Genomic DNA, 22,145 nt, shown 5'->3' on the forward strand with positions numbered 1-22,145 from the left:
GCTGCCAGGCCTGCTGCGTTCCACCAGCATTTCGTGTGTGTTGCTCAAATGCTCTGAGAGGCTAGTCAAGGACTACATCTGCAGCATGCTACCACCCACAATGGACCCTCTACAATTTGCTTACCGACACAACTGATTGACAGATGGTGCAATAGCCACAGCTCTACACACTAGGTATGTCCACAAAAGCACAAATGACAGCATCCTGACCACATCACTGCCTGGTATGGGAACTGCATTTCCCTCAATCGCAAGACTCTGCAGAAAGTGGTACAGACAGGCCAGCACATCTGTAGATGTGAACTTCCAACTATTTAGGACATTTACAGTGACTGGTATGTAAAAAGGACCCGAAGGATCATTAGGGACCTGAGTCACCTTAACCATAAACTGTTCCAGCTGCTACCATCTGGGAAACAGCACCGCAGCATTAAAACCACAACCAACAGCCTCCAGGACAGCTTCTTCCACCAGTCCATCAGCCTGATTAATTCATGCTGACAATTGTATTTCTAAGCTATACTTTTAGGAAATTTTAGAGAGTATTAGGGAATTTTTAGGAGTGGTAAATTAGGATAGTAAATTAAGCTGGAAACCACAAATAAATTGTCAAAGCAAAAATGTCAAAATCTATTGCAATACTGTACAAAGCGCAAGATTTCTTAAATCAGGAATCTTTGTATACATTAGACTGTTCACTTATAGTTCCATACATGATTTACTGTGTAGAGGTATGGGGAAATACATACAAAACAAATACAAACTCAATTTTTCTACCCCAAAAGCAAGTTATACGAATTGTAAATAAGACAAGTTATTATAAACCAACCAATCCACTATTTATTCAACTAAATACTTCAAAATTCAGAGATTTTGTAGATTTTAAAATAATACAAATTATGTATAAAGTTAAAAATGGACAGTTACCACAAAGTATCCAAAGGTTGTTTAAAATGAGAGAAAGTCAACATGATTTGAGAGGAACATGTATATTTCAGAAACAAAGGATAAGAACAAATGTAAAAAATCATTGTATTTCAGTCAGAGGGATGAACCTATGGAACAGTTGTAAGAATCTTAAAACATGCACTACACTTAAGTTTAAAAAATTATTTAATGAACAAATGTAATGTACATGATTTAAAATGAATGGGAGTAATGTAAATAAATGGTATTTGGAATTGGATTTTGTGTTAAAAGATTATGAAATTTTTTGTTTTTGATGTGATGATTGATGCCAAATATGTTGTTGTATAAGAGGGGTAGGCATAATAAGCTGTAGCTTCAGCCTACACTCTTTCGGTCTGTTTTAAAGAATATCTATGTTTTATGTTGAAATTTTGTCCTATGAAATCATCATTGTAAATGATGCCTTTCATTATGTTTGTACTGACCGAAATAAATTAATTTCATTCATATTGACTAATCTGATGTATATGTCATTGCACATATTATTTATTAAAAATTACCATTATTTGCATATTGCACATGCAGAGGGAGACATAACAAAGATTTTTACTCATGTATGTGAAGGATGTAAGAAATAAAATCAATTCATTAAAAAATTTGCAGAGGCCAGCAAGTATGCAAAACTTTTTGCTGACTTTAAGTGAATGGAGAACAGAAGAATGTCAATTCCAAAGATCAGTGTCGAATGAACCAATTGAAATCATTAAGATGTGACATAGGGTCCAATGGTGTAGAATCATCGTGGATAGAGCAAGGGAACTGCAAGGGAAAAAAGATCCTGAGGGGAGTTATACAGACCACCAAATAGTAAGGATGTGGTCTAGAAATTACAATGGGAGATAGAAACTGCATGCCAAAAGGGCAATTTTACAAGTGATAAGGGATTTCAATATGCAGGTAGATTGTGAAAATCAAATTGATACCGGATTGATGTGGAGTTTAGGAGGGTTAATGGGGCTAATGGCAACACCTTTGCTTGCATCTTCAGAAACAGCTCTATTTCCACCGTTAATATATTTATTTTTCCCTTTCAGAGTTCTTTTGAAGACCCTGACCTGGAGTTACATGCAGGCTTCGGTTCTTTGCGAGAATGGGACCCGTTCTTGGGGTTCCATGACTGGTTGTTATTCGCCGTGCCAAGGGTTTAGTCTGAGAGTCTCGCTCATGTTTGAAAGCCTAAGATCTCAGGGCACTGGAAACAGGCAGATCAAGGAGATGGTGTCATGGCAGGAGACTCCTGTGTCGTCGGGAAGGCTGGAAAATCTTTTGCTGTGGGCCTGAAAACCAGATGTCTTTGTGATCTTTGGACACAGAGCTCGAAAAAAAGTGACAAAACGGACTTTTAACATCGTAAACCAGTTGGTTGTTGTTATGTCTCCTGCTTGTTGAGAAAATGGGGGGACACCTCCCTCTCCCTTATTAGGGAGAGAGAACCTGTGGTTTGTTGAACGTCGGATGAAATGCGAAGCCTTTGGGGTAACTTTGGTCTGTGTCTTTGCTATCGCTTAGCACACGCTTAGGTTCGGTAACGTTACCGATGTGCCTTTTTTTGCTGGTGGGGGGGAGGAGGGATTGTTGCTTGCTGCTGCTTACGTGCAGGGTGGGACCTCTGGGTTCTCACGTTTAACTGTCTTTCATTCTTTAGGGCACTTGTCTGTTTTCATGGATGTTTGCAAAGAAAAAGCATTTCAAGATGTATATTGCATACATTGCTCTGACATTAAATTGGACCTTTGATTCGGGGGCGGGGGCTGATTTCTAGAATGCCTACAATGGCTTTTTAGAGCAGCTTGTGATTGAGCTCATTAGGGGATCAGCTATTCTGGATTGGGTCTTGTGCAATGAACTGGAATTGATTCAAGAGCTTAAGGTGAAAGAACCCTTATAGGGGAAAAAGATGATAATATGATCAAATTCACCCTGAATTTTGAGAAGCAGTTAAAATGAGTATTATTGTGGAGTAAAGGGAATTAGAGGCATGAGAGAGGAGTTGGCCGGAATTGACTGGAAAAGAAAACTGGCGGGGATGATGGCAGAGCAGCAATGGCTGGGATGTCTGCAAGCAATTCTGAAGATATATACATCCCAAGGAGGAAGGAGTATTCTGAAGGCTAGATGACACAATGGTGGCTAACAAGAAAAGTCAAAGTCAACATAAAAGCCAAAGAGAAGGCATATAGTAGAGCAAAAATTACTGGGAAGTTGAAGGATTGGGAAGCTTTCAAATACCAACAAAAGGCAACTAAAAAAGACTGGAAAATTGCAAATGTCACTCTCAGAAGGGAGAGGGGCAGAAGAAAGGAAAGAATAGGGCAGTTAGTCTGACCTCAGTGGTTGGGAAAATGTTGGGAGTCGATTGTTAAGGATGTGGTTTCAGAGTACTTAGAAGCACATGTTAAAAAGTCCTTCATCAGCATGGTTACCTCAGGGGAAAATCTTGCCTGACAAATCTGTTGGAATTCTTTGATGAAATAACAAGCCGGATAAACAAAGGAAAATTGGTGGATTTTGTGTACTTGGATTTTCAGAAGCTCTTTGACAAGACGCCACACATGAGACTGCATAACAAGCTACAAGTCCATGATATTACAGGGAAGATTCTGCATGGATAAAGCAGCGGCTGATTGGTAGGAAGCAAAGAGTGGGAATAAAGGAAGCCTTTTCTGGTTGGCTACCGGTGACTAGTGGTGTTCTACAGGGGTCTGCATCGGGACCAATTCTTTCTACATTTTATGTTGATGCGTTGGATGATGGAATTGATAGCTTTGTTGCCAAGCTTGCAGACAATACACAGATAGGTGGAGGGGCAGGTAGTTTTGAGGAAGTGGAGAAGCTACAGAAGGACTGAGACAGATTAGGAGAATGGAATACAGTGCTAAGAAGTGCACAGTCTTGCACTTTGGTAGAACAAATGAAAGGGGCGACTATTTTCTAAATGGAGAGAAAGTATTAAAAAACTGAGGACTTGGGAGTGCTTGTGCAGGGTTCCCTAAAAGTTAATTTGCAGGTTGAGTCACTGGTGAGGAAGGCAAATGCAATATTAGCATTCATTTCAAGAGGACTAGAGTATAAAAACAAGGATGTAATAATGTTGAGACTTTATAAACAATGCTGAAGCCTGTTCTTGAAAGGAGGTTCATGAAATTGATTCCAGAATTGAGTGGCTTGTTACATGAAGAGTGTTTGATGGCTCTGGGCCTATATTCACTGGAATTCAGAAGAATGACGGGTGACCTCATTGAAACCTATTGAATTGTGAAAGGCCTTGATGGAGTGGATGTGGAGAGGATGGTAGGGGAGTCTAAGACCAGAGGACAAGCCTCAGAATAAAGGGGCATCCTTTTAGAACGGAGAAGTGGAGGGATTTCTTTAGCCAGAGATTGGTGAATATGTTGCCACAGGCAGCTGTGGAGGCCAAGCCCTTATGTATACTTAAGGAAGAAGTTGATAGATTCTTGATTGGTCAGGGCATGAAGGGATATAGGGAGAAGACAGGAGATTGGAGCTGAGGGGAAAATTGGATCAGCCATGATGAAATTGTGGAGCGGACATGATGGGCCAAATGGCCTAATTCTTCTCCCTTGTCTAATGGTCTAAGGATGGAGTGGGGCAATTTTGGATCAGTGAGCTCAGGACATCCCAGGGATGACAAGGATACAGCTCATCACCAAAGCCAAATTGTGCCGAACAGTATGGTTCAGCGTTGGGAGATGTCAGGGGAGGGGTGGACATAATAGCAAGAGCAGAATTCATGCTGAAACAAAAAAGTGGCTCCTGCCTTCCCAAAATTAGCTGAAGACATCTTCCACCTATTTGACAAAAGGTGTTGGGTGAGAAGTCATGGGTTAAGGTGAAATGTTAAAGGGGCACATGAGTAGGAACTTCTTCAGTCAAATGGGGTGTGAGTGTAGAACGAGCTACCAGAGGAAGTGGTGAATGTGTGTCTGATTTCAATATTTAAGAGAAATAGGGAAAAGTACATTGATCTGGGTGGGGGGGGGGGTGGTTACATGGAGGGCTATGGTCCAGGTGCAGTTCAATGTGACTGGGCTGTTTAAATGGTTTGGTATAGATTAGATGGGCTGAAAGGCACACTTCTGTGCCGATGTTAGACAAGCACTCTTGACAATGAAATGTAAAGAGAACAAAATGTCAAAGAGAGGGTGGCAATTTAGGGAAATCTGGGAGGTAAAACCCTATATCTTTAAGTCGTTGAGTCCAGTATCAGCAGGACAGATTGGGACAGGATACTTGGGGATCCTCAGTACCAGAGGGCACCACAGTGATATAGTGATTACAGCAATGTTATTACACCTTGGGGTGTTCCAGGTTTCAGCTTTCAACCCTGGCACTGTTCTGTAAGGAGTCTCTGTATATCATCCTGTGAAATTCATGGTGTTTCTCCATATCTTTCAGTTTCCTCCTACAGGCCAAAAACATACCCCAGGTAGGTTAATTGGTTATTGCAAATTGTCCCATGATTAGGTTAGGGTTAATCAGGGTTGTGGGGTTGCTGGGGCAGCATGGCTCAAAGGGACAGAAGGGCTTACTCCACACTGTATTGCTAAATAAAATGAACAAATCAGTAAAACCAAGTAGTTACAGGTCTGTAACATGGACTTCTGCAGTGGCAGACTTTTGGGAACAATTCTCTGAGAGGATGTGGATAACATAAGATAAAGCAGCAGCATTGTCAGTGATCCCTCCATCAGGCAGGAGGCACTGTACTGTTAGGATAGAAAACAGCTTCTTTCCCAGGCCTTGAGACTACGGAACTCTGCCACCACCCATGTCTCAGCACGCATGAAGTGTCAGTGCTGCTAAACTGTTTACTTTTTAAAGTTGTGCTGTAAATGCACCTTATTTGTGGTAATATTACTTCTTAAGTTGTGTGCATGTTATAAGTATTGTCTTGTGCACTTTGGTCTGGAAGAACATTGTTTTGTTTGGTGGTAAACATGTGTACAGCTGAATGACAATAAACTAAACTTGACTCATGCTTGCTCTGCCTTCCAATAAGATGGCAGCTGATTTTTTTCCTACACTTCCTGCACTGGCCCCGTGTCCCTTAGTTCCTTAAACATCCACAAAAGCACAAAATAATCAAGAGGAAACAGCATGGATGCAACATTACAGCTTTTACAAATTTAGTTTCTGAGGAACTATAAAAAGAGGGTTGTTAAAGGCCGAGCATTTGATTTAATTTGCAATACTTTTGATATAGTCTGCTTAGATTTTAACAAGGCACCCCATTGTAGACTTGCCAAGAAAGTCTGGTGCTACTTGGATTCAAGGAAACCACTGCAGGTTCGCTGCTGAGTACATTTTGTAATTGGACAAGTTATTTTTTCTCCCTAGCTGGCTGCTGGAGGAGTATGGTGCAGCCAACTGTGTCAAAAAAAGCACCAGAAAAGGGCCAGTAACACTATCAAGGATCTCACCCACCCTGCCCTGGACTGTTTGTCCGACTCCCAACAGGGAGGAGGATACGCGGCGTCCATGTCAGGACCACCAGATGCAGAAACAGTTACTTTCCCCAAGCAGTAAGGCTGATCAACACCTCCACTATGTTATTTCCCGGTAGTCATCATATCCAGAGCCCAGGCACAGGCTAGTGTTCTTTATAGGCATACAATGCCTTGAAAAAGTATTCTGCCTCCACAACTATTTTCACATACTACTCTCATTTTCTAAACTTTAAATATATTGAAGTAGAATTTTCGAGCTAATCTACAAAACATTGTGTGTCATCAGATCAAAAGAAAAATTCTAAAACTTGCCAACAATTTACTGAAAATTAAAACCAAAATTGTAAAGTCAAAGAAGTATTAATCTTCTTTATAATTACTATACTAACTTTCCTTAAGTGCAATATCGTATATTACCTTACCAACTTAGTCAATTTGTTGATGTAGAAAATTGGAGGATCAGCTATTTTCACTGAATTCATAAGGATATATACACCTTCTCCATCAGGTCCACCAATATGAGATTTTCAACAGATCAAACCAAAATGAAGACAAAAACATTGAAGACAAGTCAGGGTAATTATACTACAGTAGCAAAAATCTGGGGGAAGGGTAGAAAACCATCTGAACATACTTTGGAGCTCAGTGCACTCCATCATGTAAAAGTGAAAAAATATGAAACCACAGTCACACTGCCTAGGGCAGGCAATCTCTCTGAACTTTTTCACCAGAGAAGAATGACACTTGCAAGAGAGGCTACTGTGCTGGCAATAGTCACTCTGAGTCAGTTACAGAGGTCAGTGGCTGCAACTGAAGATGAAGTTCATGGCTCCACAATCTCTAAGGCCTTGCACAAAAAGGGTATTTACAGAAGAGAGGCAATGAAGAAACCCTGGCTAAGAAAAGAAGCAGATCCTTGCCTGCAAAATATTTGCGATGTGCTACTTAGAAGATTTTGTAAAGATGTGCAAGAAGGTTTTGTTTTCAGACGAGACTCTAAAGTTGAACTCTTTTTGCCTCAATATGAAGAAATATGTGGGATGTAAATCTAATACTGCACATCAGGCAGATATCATCCCTACTTTAAAGTATGGTGGAGGTAGCACCATGCTATGGGGATGCTCCCCAGAAGGAACAGAAAATCTGATCAGGACTGATGGAACGATTAATGCTGATAAATGCTGAAGAGATTCTGGATAAAACACCTGCTAGCCAGAAAGCACACTGCCAGAGGAAACATGGAGTGCCTTCAAATGAAGAAAACTGATGTTCTTGAGTGGCCCAGTCAGATTCATGGCCTTAACCTGATCGAACAGCTCTGGCAAGACCTTAAGATTGTTGTCCACCACTGCTTCCCAACTAACTTGGCATACTTTGAGCAAGAAGGAATGGGCAAATTTTTGTCCATCACATTGTGCAAAGCTAATAGAGATCTATCCAAAAAGACTACTGGCTGTAATAGCTGCAAGAGGTGGTTCAACAAAGTTTATTTTGAGCAAAGAGATAAATACTTTTGAACTGCTGACATTTCAATTTTTGAGTATTTAGTTTTTCACTCTTTACATTTTTTCCTGTTTTGGAGAACTCCTCTGTGAAAAAAGGAGCACATGATTCACAAATATATATTGAAAAATCCATTAAATTGATCAAAATGCCTGGCTGTAATACTCAGTTATGTGAACAAAGGGTTGGGGGCTGAATGCTTTTACAAGGCTCTGTACAATCAACGTATAGGCTAAATTATTATTTATCTTATTGTATTTTTGTGCTGCATCAGATCCTAAATAACAATTATTTCGTTTTCCTTTGCACTTGTGTACTAGAAATGACATTCAGCAATCTTGAAAAGCTGCAGACAGAGCCAGGGGGCAGCATATACAAAATTTAATTTGAAAACCAAGAATCCTCAGCTTGATGTTATCTAAACTCAGAGCTTATCTTGACAAGCAGAAATTAATTCTTGTTTTAAGCTATTTCCTATGATTTAGACTAGACACAGCATCATTAATTTGAAAGAGCTTGTTAATTTTTCTCTTCTGTTTCGTACTTTGTAGATCTTTAAAAATGTCCCTTCGTGCTAATTGCTGAGCTTGCTCTTCTGGGCCTGGCTGTATTTACACTGTAACTTCCCTGTGGAAAGGATGGGGCGCTTTCGCAGCTTCAACAATTCAACTGTTTACCAACCTGACTGTTTTCAGTTGGTGTTTACACAACTCCAGGCTAAAAACAACCACCCACAGAGCGTTAACAGGGATGCAATGAACAATTAACCGAGAGTAAGAGAAGTTATGCAAGACAGAGGAATGGCTGCAGCAGTTTGGTCATTTTCCATATTCTCCCTCAACCATTTCCTGCTCCCACCCCCAAACCCCTTCCGACGTGTCTGAAAGTACTTGCTCAATGGGAGACGTTTGGTGAAAGGACACATACGGGTGAGGTGAGATCTGGATAGCTCGCTACAGTCGTCAGTCACAGCACAGGAATGAGTGGGGAGACATGACGTCGGCCTAACACCCTGACCCTTCACACCAACCACCCATCTTCTCGGAACAGATTTGAGTTGGGGGGGGGGTGATCTTGGTCCAACACTCCACGGCACGGATCAGTGATCCAGTACATCACAACCCAACTCTCAGTAGGGTCCGCACGGTCTACACAGAGAACCCCTCCCCTCAGAGACACCTCTGCAAGTACAGACTGCCGGCGGAGGGACAGAATCCCTTCTCTCCCCTCACAGCCTACCGGAGAGAACCCCACAGAGCCCCCCGCACGGCCTGAGGGCCGAGGGAGAGAACCAAACCACTCCTCTTCACGCCCCCCCCCCACCCCACTCACCACGTACGAGGAACCGTTCTCGCCGCTCAGCACCACCTCCGTTTCGGGGATGGAGAAGTGCATGGTGTCGGGGAGGAACACACGAAGGGGAGGGAACGAGTCCACCGAAAGTTTCAGCGCTAGACCAGCCCGGGACACTTCAGCAACCGCCGCCCGCCATCTTGAAAACGCGATAGCTCGAACGGGCGAAGAGGCGGGACTCACGGATGACCCCGCCCACTCCACGCCTGCCGCCAACTGGATTGGGTAGATGTCAGGCAGAGCTGTTGACGGTCTCCGTGCGGCCGCACCGAACCGGGGGTGGGGGGAGGCGGAATCTGGAATGGCCTCGCCTACTTCCCAACCTGCAGCCAATCGGATTGGAAGGTCAATGACTGTCATCAGTCATTGCTTGACCACTCGGAACGGGAGAAATGAGGGCGGGACTCCAGATTCGCCCCGCTCGCTCTCCGGCTGCCGCCAATCGGATTGGATAGCTCTCTGGCGGAACGGTTGTCAGTCACTATGTGCGCGCTGACTGTCATACGATGCGGGGAGTTTTGGAAACAAGTAGTCGGGAGGTTTGTGGACAAAGATAGGGGTATTTAATAAGGCTCCCTGTAACTTTTAATTTCATTAAATGCTTAATATAAGAACGCTATTGTGGACGTGGGGAACTGGCACTCTGTGAACCTCACTTCCATCTTCTGCAGACATTTACTCTCTATTTGAGACATTAGAGCCTGCAAAAGCTGGAAACCTGCAGCAATACACTCAGATGCTGGAGGAATACTGGGTCTTGCAGAAGAGTCTTGGCTCGAAACGTTGACTATACAATTCCCTCCACGGATGCTGATTGACCCGATGAGTTCCTCCTTCACTTTGTATGTGTATTTGCATACTGGGTGTGCTTCTCTATGTGTACGGGGTGTACCCAAATTGGATGTGCACTCTTGTGTGTACTAGTTTGCTCGCAACTTGTGCGTTCTGTGTAGGAGTATTTGTACGCTGGATGTGCACTCCCTCCATATGTATGTGCATGTTTGCAAACTGGGTGTGTGAGAAGTCTTGATTCCTGCCGAAGGGTTTTGGCCCGAAACATCGACAATACTTTCCCCCCCCCCACCCCCCCATAGATGCCGCCTGGCATTTTGTGCGTGTTGCCTGGCTTTACAGTATCTGCAGATTTTCTCTTGTTTGTGACTCCGTGTATGTGCACTTGCAGACGGCGTACTTTCTGTACAGGAGTGTGTTGGCACACTGGGGTGAGCACCTTCTGTATGAGTTTTTCCATAGTGGGGGTATGCACTCTGTATGGATTTGTTTGCACCTTGGTGTTGTGCGCCCTGTGCGAGTACGTTTGCACTTTGCGCTCACTCCGAGTTCTGCGCTGCGAACGGGAGAGCCGGTCTGCGCAGGCGCAGCAGTCACCAGCCCGCGCCATGTCTGAAGCAAATGGGTCGGCGCCCGGGCCTTCGGCCGCCAAAGCCGCATCCAACGCCAATCCTTCACCTGGTAAGGATTTGTTTCCTCATTCTCCTTCGCTAATTCACGGTGACCGACCAAACCCAGTTTGGTTCTGCCTTGCTTTTCCTGGTCACCGGCAGCTGCTGCGAAGCCTCGGGTTGGGAGTGGCGAAGGGCCGCGGTCAGGCAAGCGCTGTCCTGCCCAAGCCTCTACCCTGGACTGAATGGTCCGGGTGAGAACGTACAGGGATGGTTACACCAAATACTGGAAATCAGTAGCAACAGCACTCCCGCCCAGACACACGCTTGCACACACAGCATGCTGAAGGGGCTCCGTAAGTCAGGTACTATATGGAGAGAGAATGAACAGTTGATGTTTTAGGCTGAGACCTTTCATCAGGATATGGTTGATAAGTTTGCTAATACTAATAGGTTAGGTGGTATCATAAACGAGAAAATCTGTAGATGCTGGAAATCCAAGCAACACACACAAAATGCTGGAGGAACTCGGCAGGCCAGGCAGCATCTGTGGAAAAGAGTACAGTCGACGTTTCAGGCCGCGATCCTTCATCAGGATAGGTGGTTTAGTGAGCAGTGGAGAAGATGATCATTATTACAGAGGGCTTTTGATTAGCTGACTATGTGGTCCAAGGTGGCGAATGGGGTTCAATTCAGATAAGTCTGAGGTGCTGCAGTTTGAAATGGGAATTGGGATTATTGTGTACTGAGCTACACTTAAATTCCTCACTTGCTGAGATACAATTAAAAGTTTGATTTAGGATGTAGGAGTTTTTATAGATACTGGACATCTGATGATGGATCTAGACCCGAAAATATTGACTGTGTATTCCTCTCCCTGACCTGCGGAGTTGCTCCAGCATTCTGTGTATGTTGTTGAAAAGCTTGATTTCATCTGTTGCCAGAGATTAAAAATAATGAACCCAGGTAGCAGAGTAGTTAGTGCATTGCTATTACAGCTTGGGCTGTTCCAGTGTTTGGATTTCAATCTCGGTTTTAACTGTATGGAGTTTGTATGTTCTCTCAGTGAATGAGTGAGTTTCCTCTATGTACTCTGGTTTCCTCCCACAGTCCTAAAATATACCAGTTGGTAGATTAATTGGCCATTGTAAATTTTCCTGTGACTAGGCTAGGGTTAAATGAGTGGGTTGTGGGTTTTCAATTTCTCTAGTCATAAGCAAAGTATTCAGTTAGCTTACTTGATTACTTGCTATAGCTTTGTGCTTGCTTTCTGTGAATTATGTTCTTGATAACCAACTGTACTTCCATGTTAGAGACCTGCAGTCTGCCAGCATTTAGATAGTGCAGTTTATAAATTGTTTTAATGTTGGAGTGGACAGATTCCATTTTCCACTTTAATATGTCTGCCAGGTCTTTGTCTATTCACTTACAGTAACTCATCAAGTTGTGAACATCCAACTTGTGTACAGGGCCATGCACATGACTTAGCATTTGGGAAACCAATGGGATGGATATATCAGCTGCTGTGGCAGTAGGCATCTTCTGCTGTGTAGGAACTTGAGTTGTCTATAAGACATAGCAGAATGAGGCAATTTGACACATTGAGTTTGCTCTGCTATTACATCATGGCTGATTTATTATCTCTCTCAGCTCCTTTCTCCTGTCTTCTCTCCTTAACCTTTGATGACCTGACTAGTTAAGAACCTATCAACCCACCACCCTCTAGCTAAAGAAATTCCTTCTCGTCTCTGTTCTAAGTGGATGTCTCTCAATTCTGTTGGCTGTGCCCTCTGGTTGTAGACTCCCTCCACTATGGACAAAATGCTTTCCATGTCCACTCTGTTTAGGCCTTTCAATTTTCAAAAGGTTTAAATGAGATCCCCACCCCCCCCCACCCCTATTCTTCTGAACTCCACGCCTCATATGTTAACCCTTTCATTCCTGAAATTGTTCTCTCGAATCTCCTCAGGACCCTCTCTAACACCAACACATCCTTTCTTAGATGACTACTCACAATGCTCCAAGTGTGGCGTTATGAAGCCTCAGCATTACATCCTTGCTTTTATATTCTTATCCTCCCAAAATGAATGACAACGTTGCATCTTGCAGAGAAATCTGAATGCTGAGTTAAATGCCATGGTTTAATTATAGGTTACCCTTGGTTGGCTTGTGTTTTTATTTAAGTATAAAATGTGCTGGGTGTCTGCATTTCTGACTTGTGAACTGTTTGGGCTACAAACTGTTCTCAGCAGCAGAACCCTTTCACAAGCTGGGGAGGAGCTGTATCTATCCTATTGCAGATAACTTTAGTCTTTCTTTTAATCGATCTTGATGCTGAGGGGAAGGAGTTCCTCATGAGTGCTTGTCCTTTCACTGGCCAACGGAAATATTAATAACTTGTATATAGAGCAAGTTTAACACAGACAATGTATTTCAAAGTTCTTTTGGATCATAGAAATGTACAGCAGAGAAACGACCCTTCAGCTAATCTAACCATGCCAAAACCATTTAATCTGCCTTCTCCCATCATTCTACACCGGGACTATAACCCTCCAAATCCCTACCATCCATGCACCTATCCAAAGTTCACTTAAATGTTAAAATTGAGCTTCCATGCACCACTTGAACTGACAGTTCGTTCCACACGCTCACAACCGTCAGAGTGAAGAAGTTTCCCCTGAAATGTTTCACCTTTCACCCTTGACCTGCAGTGGAAAGAGCCTGCTTGTATTTACCCTATCTATACCCCTCATAATTTTGTATGCCTCTATCGAATCTCTATCTTCTGCATTCAAAGGGATAAAGTCCTAACCTATTCAATCTTTCCTTATAACTCAGGTCCTCCAGACCCGGCAACGTCCTTGTAAATTTTCTCTGCACTCTTTCAACCCGATTTATATCTTTCCTATATGTAAGTGACCAAAACTGCACGCGATACTCCAAATTAGACCTCACCAAAGTCTGTACGACTTCAACCCAACTCCTGTACTCAGTACTTTGAATTATGAAGGCCAATGTGCTGAAAGCTTTCTTTATGACCCTATCTACTTGGAATGAATTATGGGCCTCCAATCTCAGATCTTTGTTCTACGACGCTCCTCAGTGCCCTACTGTTCACTGTGTAAGACCTACTGTCTGTTAGACTTAGTCCTACACCTGCACTTATCTGTATTAAATTCTGTCTACCAGTTTTCAGCCCATTTTTCCAGCTGCTCCAGATCCCTCTGTAAGCCATGATAGCCTTCCTGCTGTTTACTGCAACCTCAATCTGCAATGGGATAAAGTGCAAACATGAAAATAGAAGACAAGATGTTACTTAAAAGCAAGGTTAAATAAATAGGTAAACACGAGGAAATCTGAAGATGCTTAAACTTCAAGCAACACACACAAAATGCTGGTAGAACGCAGCAGGCCAGGCAGCATCTATAGGGAGAAACACAGTTGACGTTTTGGGCTGAGACCCTTCGTCGGGACTAACTGAAAGGAAAGATAGTAAGGGATTTGAAAGTAGGAGGGTGAGGGGAAAATGCGAAACGTTAGGAGAAGACCGGAGGAGGTGGGGTGAAGCTGAGAGCCAGAAAGGTGACTGGCAAAAGGGATACAGAGCTGGAGAAGGGAAAGGGTCATGGGACGGGAGGCCTCGGGAGAAAGAAAGGGGGAGGGGAGCACCAGAGGGAGATGGAGAACAGGCAGAGTGATGGGCAGAGAGGAAAAAAAAGGGAGGGGGAGAAAACCTAAATACATCAGGGATGGGGTAAGAAGGGGAGGAGGGGCATTAATGGAAGTTAGAGAAGTCATGCCAAAAATAAATAGGTTTTGAGTTTGCATTTAATAGTGTCAACTGAGTCTACATTCCTTCACTAGTTTTAGATATTGAGTGCCACAGTTTATGAGTGGAGTTTAAAAATAAACTTCAGCTAACAGTTTTGTTATAAGCTGTGAGGTGCCGGTTCCCTTGTTTCAGATTAACATGTTTGCTTCCATAGAGCATACACCTAAGGCATTCTCAAGCACTGTAAAGTTTGCAGTCTTTCTAAAATGCTTATCTTTTTCTGCAGTTCCTTGTTTACATTTCCAGTGAGAAAATGCATTATTCATCCTTTGATAAGCTGCATAAATGGTGGTGGGTTGCCACCCTGAACTGTAGCCAATAGATTACATTGCATTTTTTTTAGAGATACAGTGAGGAACAGTCCCTTACGGCCTAATGAGTCACACCGTACAGTAACCCACCTATTTAACCCTAGCAGAGTCACAGGACAATCTACAATGGCCAATTAACCTATTAACTGGTATGTCTTTTGACTGTGGGAGGAATCCAGAGCACCCGGAGGAAATCCACACACTCCTGGGGAGAAACTGCAAACTTTCTTACTGAAGACAGCAGAACTGAACTCTAAACTCCATAAACACGAGCCGTAGTAGCGTTGTGTTAACTGCTACACTGCCGCGGTGCCTTCTGATTTGGTAAACAACTTCAGAGATCAGTAAAGCATCTGAAATCATAGTGCTAGTTTTCTGTTACTGTTAAAAGGAAGACTTCCATATACAGTTGGCCCTCTTTATCCGTGAGGGATTGGTTCCAGGACCCCTCGCGAATACCAAAAAATGCGGATGCTCAAGTCTCTTATTAAACCTGCTTTAGTGCGGTGGTCTTTAGGACCCAGCGGAGCTCTGAATCTGCAGTGTTTCTGTTCACGAAAATAATCACGATCACGATTGAAAATAAAGTGGAAATAATAAAGTGATCGGAAAGAGGAGAAACGCCATCGGTCATTGGAAAAGTGTTAGGCTACAGTCGGTCAATGATCGGAACAATTTTAAAGGATAAATTGAGAAAGTTCCTGCCCCGATGAAAGCTACAATTATTACTAAGCAACGCAGTGGTTTAATTATTGAAATACATATGTTTCTTAAGTGTTTTATGTGCATAGAAAGGTAAAAATACTATTTTCTAAGACAAGTGTTTGACTAACTGATGCTAAATAATACTGGATGTAGCTGTTCTGACTTACTTAGGGTGAGAGAACTTCTGATTTTTTTCGATCCCAGTCCACGATAACCTACATACATCTTCCCGTTTACTTTAAATCATCTCTATATTACTTATATTACCTAATACAATGTAAATGCTATGTAAATAGTTGTTATACTGCATTGTTTAGGGAATAATGACAAGAGAAAAAGTCTGTACATGCTCGAACAACAAGTGCTGGAAGAGCACTTCTGGGTTTTCTTGATTCGCAGTTGGTTGAATTTGCACATGCAGAACTCGCGGATAAGGAGGGCCGACTGTACATGGAGAACCTTTCACAATTGGTTATCCAAAAAAAACCACTTCATAGCTAGTTAAATATTTCTCAAATGAAATCACTGTTGTAATGGAAGTAATGCAACCAGTTATTATGTAGGACATGTTGCATATGACAATGACAGATAATCTAATTTTGTGATGTGGAGTTGAAAGATGAATAGTGGGTGGGGACTGGGCATAACCTTCTCTCCTTCAGCCCCCAAACATAGGTGGTGGACTGATCATTGAGTGTGTAGAGGGCTGTGGGGCAAAGTGACAAATATAATTCAGAGAATTGCTACTGAGATAGATGAAGTAATATATAATAAGTAGTTAGTTATCAAATAGACTAAAGAAACAGATGTGTAATGGAGCACGTCCACAGATTCCTGAGTGGTTATGAATGCTGCCGTTATGGAAGACACAGGAAACAAGTAGAGACATTGGGCTGGAATTGTATAAAACCGCCAAAAAACTGCTTGATTCTAAGCACGACAGCACAGAAATCATCCCCATTCCATGTCTACCACATGATATTGTTTTAACCACTTCAGCCATCAGAGATCCGATTGCATTGTGGCCCAGGATACAGCAAAACTCTTATTTCTGTAATCTTCCTAGACGTAATATTGCAAATCAGCCCCCTACACGAGGAGTGGGACCCACACCCACCCCATCCCTTACACCAGATGTGGGACCCACACCCACACCATCCCTACTTCAGGAGTGGGACCCACACCCACTCCATCCCCTACACCAGGAGTGGGACCCACACCCACCCTGTCCCCTACTCCAGGAGTGGGACCCACACCCACCCTGTCCCCTACTCCAGGAGTGGGACGCACACCCACACTATCCCCAAAAAACCCTCCGCAGATCAGAAGGACAACAACGGAACACTTCAACTTTCTATTCTAACTACAAAACCAGTTCCTTGTTTGGGGCAAGGGTTGGTTGTGTTCTTTGAAATGGTGTGTGTTGCAACTTTTGAGTGGGGGTGAATTTTATATCTCAGATCTGTTTGGTGGTGATTTGTGTACGAGTGACTTTTGGTTACCCGAATGGCCGTAGTGTGTAGGTTACTTGTATTTAACCTTTTGATTTGCCTGCTGTCAAGAAGCAAAGTAAAGTAATCAAATGTGGCATACAAACCCCATTTCCAGAAAAGTTGGGATATTTCCAAAATGCAATAAAAACAAAAATCTGTGATATGTTAATTCACGTGAACCTTTATTTAACTGACAAAAGTACAAAGAAAAGATTTTCAATAGTTTTACTGCCCAACTTAATTGTATTTTGTAAATACACACAAATCTAGAATTTGATGGCTGCAACACACAACAAAAGTTGGGACAGAGGCATGTTTACCATTACGTTCCATCACCTTTACTTTTCATAACACTTTTTAATTGTTTTGGAACTGAGGATACTAATTGTAGTAGATTTGCAATTGGAAATTCTATCCATTCTTGCTTGATATAAGACTTCAGCTGCTCAACAGTCTGTGGTTTCTGTTGTCTGATTCTCCTCTTCATGATGCGCCATACATTTTCAATAGGAGATAGATCTGGACTGGCAGCAGGCCAGTCAAGCGCACACACTCTGTGTCTACAAAGCCACACTGTTGTAGCCCGTGCAGAATGTGGTCTGGCATTGTCCTGCTGAAATAAGCATGGACGTCCCGGAAAGAGACGTCGCCTTGATGGCAACATATGTCTCTCTAAAATCCTAATATACGCCTCATAGTCAATGGTACCTTCACATACATGCAACTTACCCATGATGTGGCACTGATGCACCCCCATACCATCACAGATGCTGGCTTTTGCACCTTTCGCTGATAACAATCAGGATGGTCATTTTCATCTTTGACACAGAGAACTCGATGCCCGTTTTTTCCAAAAACTAGCTGAAATGTGGACTCATCTGACCACAGCACACGGTTCCACAGTCTTTCGGTCCATCTGAGATGAGCTCAGGCCCAGAGAACTCGCCAGCGTTTTTGTATAGAGTTGATGTGTGGCTTCCTCCTTACGTAATACAGTTTCAGGATGCAATTCTGGATGCAGCGACGGACTGTGTTAAGTAACAATGGTTTTCCGAAGTACTCCCGAACCCAGGTGGCTATAATTGTCACAGTAGCATGACGGTTTCTTTGGCAGTGCCGCCTGAGGGCTCGAAGATCACGCGCATTCAACAGTGGTTTCTGACCTTGTCCTTTACGCACTGAGATGTCTCTGAATTCTCTGAATCTTTTCACAATATTATGTACTGTAGATGTTGAAAGGCCTAAATTCTCTGCAATCTGTGTTGGGAAATGTTCCTTTTGAACTGACTAACAATTCTGTCACGAATTTTGGCACAAAGGGGTGAGCCACGACCCATCCCTGCTTGCAAAGACTGAGCCTTTGATGGATGCTACTTTTATACCCAGTCATGATACCTCACCTGCTACCAATTAGCCTGCTTCATGTGGAGTCTTCCAAACCGGTGTTACTTGAATATTCTGTGCACTTTTCAATCTTATTTTAACTCTGTCCCAACTTTTGTTGAGTGTGTTGCAGCCATCAAATTCTAAATTTGTGTATATTTACAAATAACAATTAAGTTGGTCAGTAAAACTATTGAAAATCTTTTCTTTGTACTTTTGTCAGTTAAATAAAGGTTCACGTGAATTAACATATAACAGATTTTTGTTTTTATTGCATTTTGGAAATTATCCCAATGGGGTTTGTACCTTTTCCAAAGGTCAGTCATACTTCATCAAATTGCTGCTTTTTCTGGGTTGGAATTTGTTTGATTTTGAGAATTGACAAAAGAAGTACCCAAAAAAAAGCACAACACTTAAAGCACAGACCATTTTGAAAGGACATTTATATGTTTGAAATGTATATTGTCACATATTAATAAATATTTTCTCTGCTTTTCGGTATTTTAGGTGAAGAGAATAAGAACATCCAGCAACAACAGGTAGGTTCTTTAAATGAACATTGTGGAACTCTGTTAGAAAAATAGAGTACTTTGAGATTGTGGCGAGCTGTATGAACAATAAGTTATAGGGAACGTTTGAATAGGTTAGGACTTTATCCCCTAGAGTGTACAGTAGAAGATTTGATAGAGGTATACAAAATGATGAGGGGTACAGATAGAGTAAGTGCAAGCAGGCTTTTTCCCCTGAGGTTGAGCGAGATTACAACTGAAAGTCATGGGTTAAGGGTAACAGGTGAAATGTTTAAGGGGAACATGAGGGGGAACTTCACTTAGGGTGGTGAATGTGGAACGAGCTGCCTGTACGAGTGGTGAATGTGGATTGAATTTCAGCATTTAAGAGAAATTTGGATAGGTACATGGATGGGAGGGGTACGGAAGACTATGGTTCGAGTGTAGGTTGATGGGACTAGGCAGATTAATGGTTCGGTATGGACTCTATGGGCTGAAGGGCCTGTTTCTGTGCTGTGGTAATATGGAAAGATAGGCAGGAAGGCAAAGGAGGTGGGGTGGCTCTCTTAATAAAGGATGAAATCAGGGTGATTGTGAGGGACGATATAAGATCTACAGAGCGGAATGTTTAGTCCATCTGGGTAGAGATTAAGAATAGTAAAGGGGAAAAATCACTGGTGGGAGTTGTCTACAGACCATCTAATAAAAATATTGCAGTGGCAGAGGCAATTAACCTAGAAATAACTGAGGCTTGTAAGAAGAGAATGGCAGTTGTCATGGGGGATTTTAACTTCCACATAAATTGGGTGAATTAGGTTGGTCAAGGAAATCTTGAGGAGGACTTCATAGAATGTACCTGTGATGGCTTTCTTGAGCAGCATGTTCGTGAACCTACAAGGGAATATGCTATCTTAGATCTAGTCCTGTGTAATGAGACAGATAAGATTAACAATCTTGTAGATAGGGATCCTCTTGGAAAGAGTGATCATAGTGTGACTCAATTTCACGTACAGATGGAGGATGAAATAGCTGGATGTAAAACTAGTGTATTATACTTGAACAAGAGAGACTGCAACGAGATGAGGGAAGAATTGGCTAATGTGGATTGGGAGCACAGGCTATTTGGTAGGACAGTTGAGGAACAGTGGAATACTTTCAAGGAGATTTTTCAGTGCTCAACAGAAGTACTTTCTAGTCAGAAGTAAGGACAGTAAGCTTGGGGAGAGCCAGCCTTGGATAACTAAGGAAGCAAAAGATAGTAGCAAAGTAAAAGCTCGTTTAGAAAGTCTCAAAGGGTAGTGGGAGACTGGAGGATTGGAAAAACTTTAAAAAGCAACAAAGAACAACTAAAGAAGTAAGGAAAGGGAAGACAGAGTATGAAAGTAAATTAGCACTAAATATAAAAACATAGCAAAAGTTTTTATAAATATATAAAGCGGAAGAGCGTGGCTAAAGTCAACGTAGGTCCCTTGGAAGATGAGAAGGGGAACTTGATATTGGGTGATCAGGCAATGGCTGAGGAATTGAATGACTATTTTGTGTTGGTCTTCACAGTGGAGGACATGTCTAATAAGCCAAAGAAGGATGGTAATGGACGTAATGGGAGGTGTGGACCTCGATAAAATCATTGTTACTAAAGAGATAGTGATGAGCAAACGAGAGGGCCTGAAGGTAGATAAGTCCCCTGGTCCTGATGGGATGCATCCCAGGGTGCTGAGGGAATTGGCGGAGGTTATAGTAGAGCCATTGGTAATCATTTATCAAAGCACTCTGGACTCTGGGCAGGTCACAGCGGATTGGGAGGCAGCAAATGTCACGCCACTTCTTAAGAAGGATGTCGGCAAAAGACAGGCAACTATAGGCCAGATTGCTTAACATCTGTAGTCGAGAAAGTGCTTGAAGCTGTCATTAAGGAAGAAATAGTGAAACATTTAGAAAGGAGTGGTTCCATTAGACAGACGCAGCATGGATTCGGAAAGGGCAGCTCCTGTTTGACAAATTTACTGGAGTTGTTTGAGGAAATAATGAGTGCAGTGGATAGAGGGGAACAGGTGGAAGTCGCATACTTGGATTTCCAGAAGGCATTCAATAAGGTGCCACACAAGAGACTTATAAATAAGATATGAATGCATGGAGTCGGAGGAAGTGTATTAGCATGGATAGTGGATCGGTTAACCAATAGAAGGTAGAGAGTTGGTATAAATGGTTGTTTCACCGGTTGGCAGTCAGTGATGGGGGGGTGGGGGGTGTTCTTAGGGTCGGTGCTGGGCCTGCAGTTATTATAACTGTATAAATGATGTCATGTAATGTGGATCTTTCAAAATCCTGGATAGCAATTCAAGCGAATTGACTTCATTCAAATTGCTATTAACTGAGGTCTTGTGCTGTTCCAGTTCTAACTTCTATACAACAATATCCAAAAAGAGATTAAAGTAAATCCAAAGTGGATTAGTGCAATCAGCCTGGTCTTTGTTCAACACTATTGAAAATGAAATATTTCCACTTTCTTCTGGGAATCTCTAGCCCATGATTATATTTGTGCTAGTCATGAGAACTTCATCCATTGGTAGCACACAGAGGCCTTGTCTGACAGTTCACCCACCTGCCCCGTCTGTGGGTGGGTTACTATTCTCCAGTCTGGTTACCCTCTCTCCCTCTCTGTTCTCAGCTGGCACTTGGCCCGAAACGTCAACTGTTTATTTCCCTCCATAGATGCTGCCTGACCGGCTGAGTTCCTTTAGCACCTTGTGTTTTGCCTGGGACTTTCAAAATCAGAGGGGAAGTAAATTATCCTTGATCCCGAGGGATTTCTTAAGAAAAATATCTACTCTTTTGCAAACCATTTACTTTACAGAGTCAGGAAATCATTCATGCATTTGTTGTATTCATTGTGGGTGGTCATACAAAATTGGATTTGTGGATCATCTGGGGTTTCCTACCTATTGTGTACTGTGAAGGTTAATCAAGTCAAGTCACTTTTATTGTCATTTCGATCATAACTGCTGGTACAGTACATAGTAAAAATGAGAGGGTTTTTTCAGGATCATGGTGTTACATCTCACAGTACAAAAGCTAGACTGAACTATGTGAAAAAAAACTACACTAGACTACAGACCTACCCAGGACTGCATAAAGTGCACAAAACAGTGCAGGCATTACAATAAATAAGGCATTACAGTATCTTGTGGATCACAGGGATTCTTTGCAGTCTCCTAA

The 22,145-nt window shown here is 42.5% G+C and overlaps 2 protein-coding genes across 7 annotated transcripts in view; one reads left to right on the top strand and one right to left on the bottom strand.

Moving 5' to 3' along the window:
- The window catches only part of snx17 (sorting nexin 17), a 111,792-nt gene extending 102,124 nt beyond the window's left edge, over nt 1-9,668 (bottom strand). For all 5 annotated transcript variants that reach the window (XM_059983088.1, XM_059983090.1, XM_059983089.1 and 2 more), the window contains exon 1: nt 9,273-9,668. In XM_059983088.1, coding sequence (XP_059839071.1) covers nt 9,273-9,653 — 381 coding nt within the window. In that variant the 5' untranslated portion in view covers nt 9,654-9,668. The remainder of the gene's footprint in view (nt 1-9,272) is intronic.
- Nucleotides 9,669-9,761: 93 nt separating this feature from the next.
- The window catches only part of eif2b4 (eukaryotic translation initiation factor 2B, subunit 4 delta), a 48,657-nt gene continuing 36,273 nt past the window's right edge, over nt 9,762-22,145 (top strand). The window contains exons 1-2 of one of the 2 annotated variants that reach the window (XM_059983087.1): nt 9,762-9,852; nt 18,928-18,959. In XM_059983087.1, coding sequence (XP_059839070.1) covers nt 9,777-9,852; nt 18,928-18,959 — 108 coding nt within the window. In that variant the 5' untranslated portion in view covers nt 9,762-9,776. Of the gene's footprint in view, nt 9,853-10,516; nt 10,767-18,927; nt 18,960-22,145 lie in introns of those variants that run through there. The other variant, XM_059983086.1, reaches the window with a different exon arrangement.

Source organism: Hypanus sabinus, chromosome 10 (genome assembly GCF_030144855.1).
Source record: "Hypanus sabinus isolate sHypSab1 chromosome 10, sHypSab1.hap1, whole genome shotgun sequence".
Taxonomy (NCBI): Eukaryota; Metazoa; Chordata; class Chondrichthyes; order Myliobatiformes; family Dasyatidae; genus Hypanus; species Hypanus sabinus.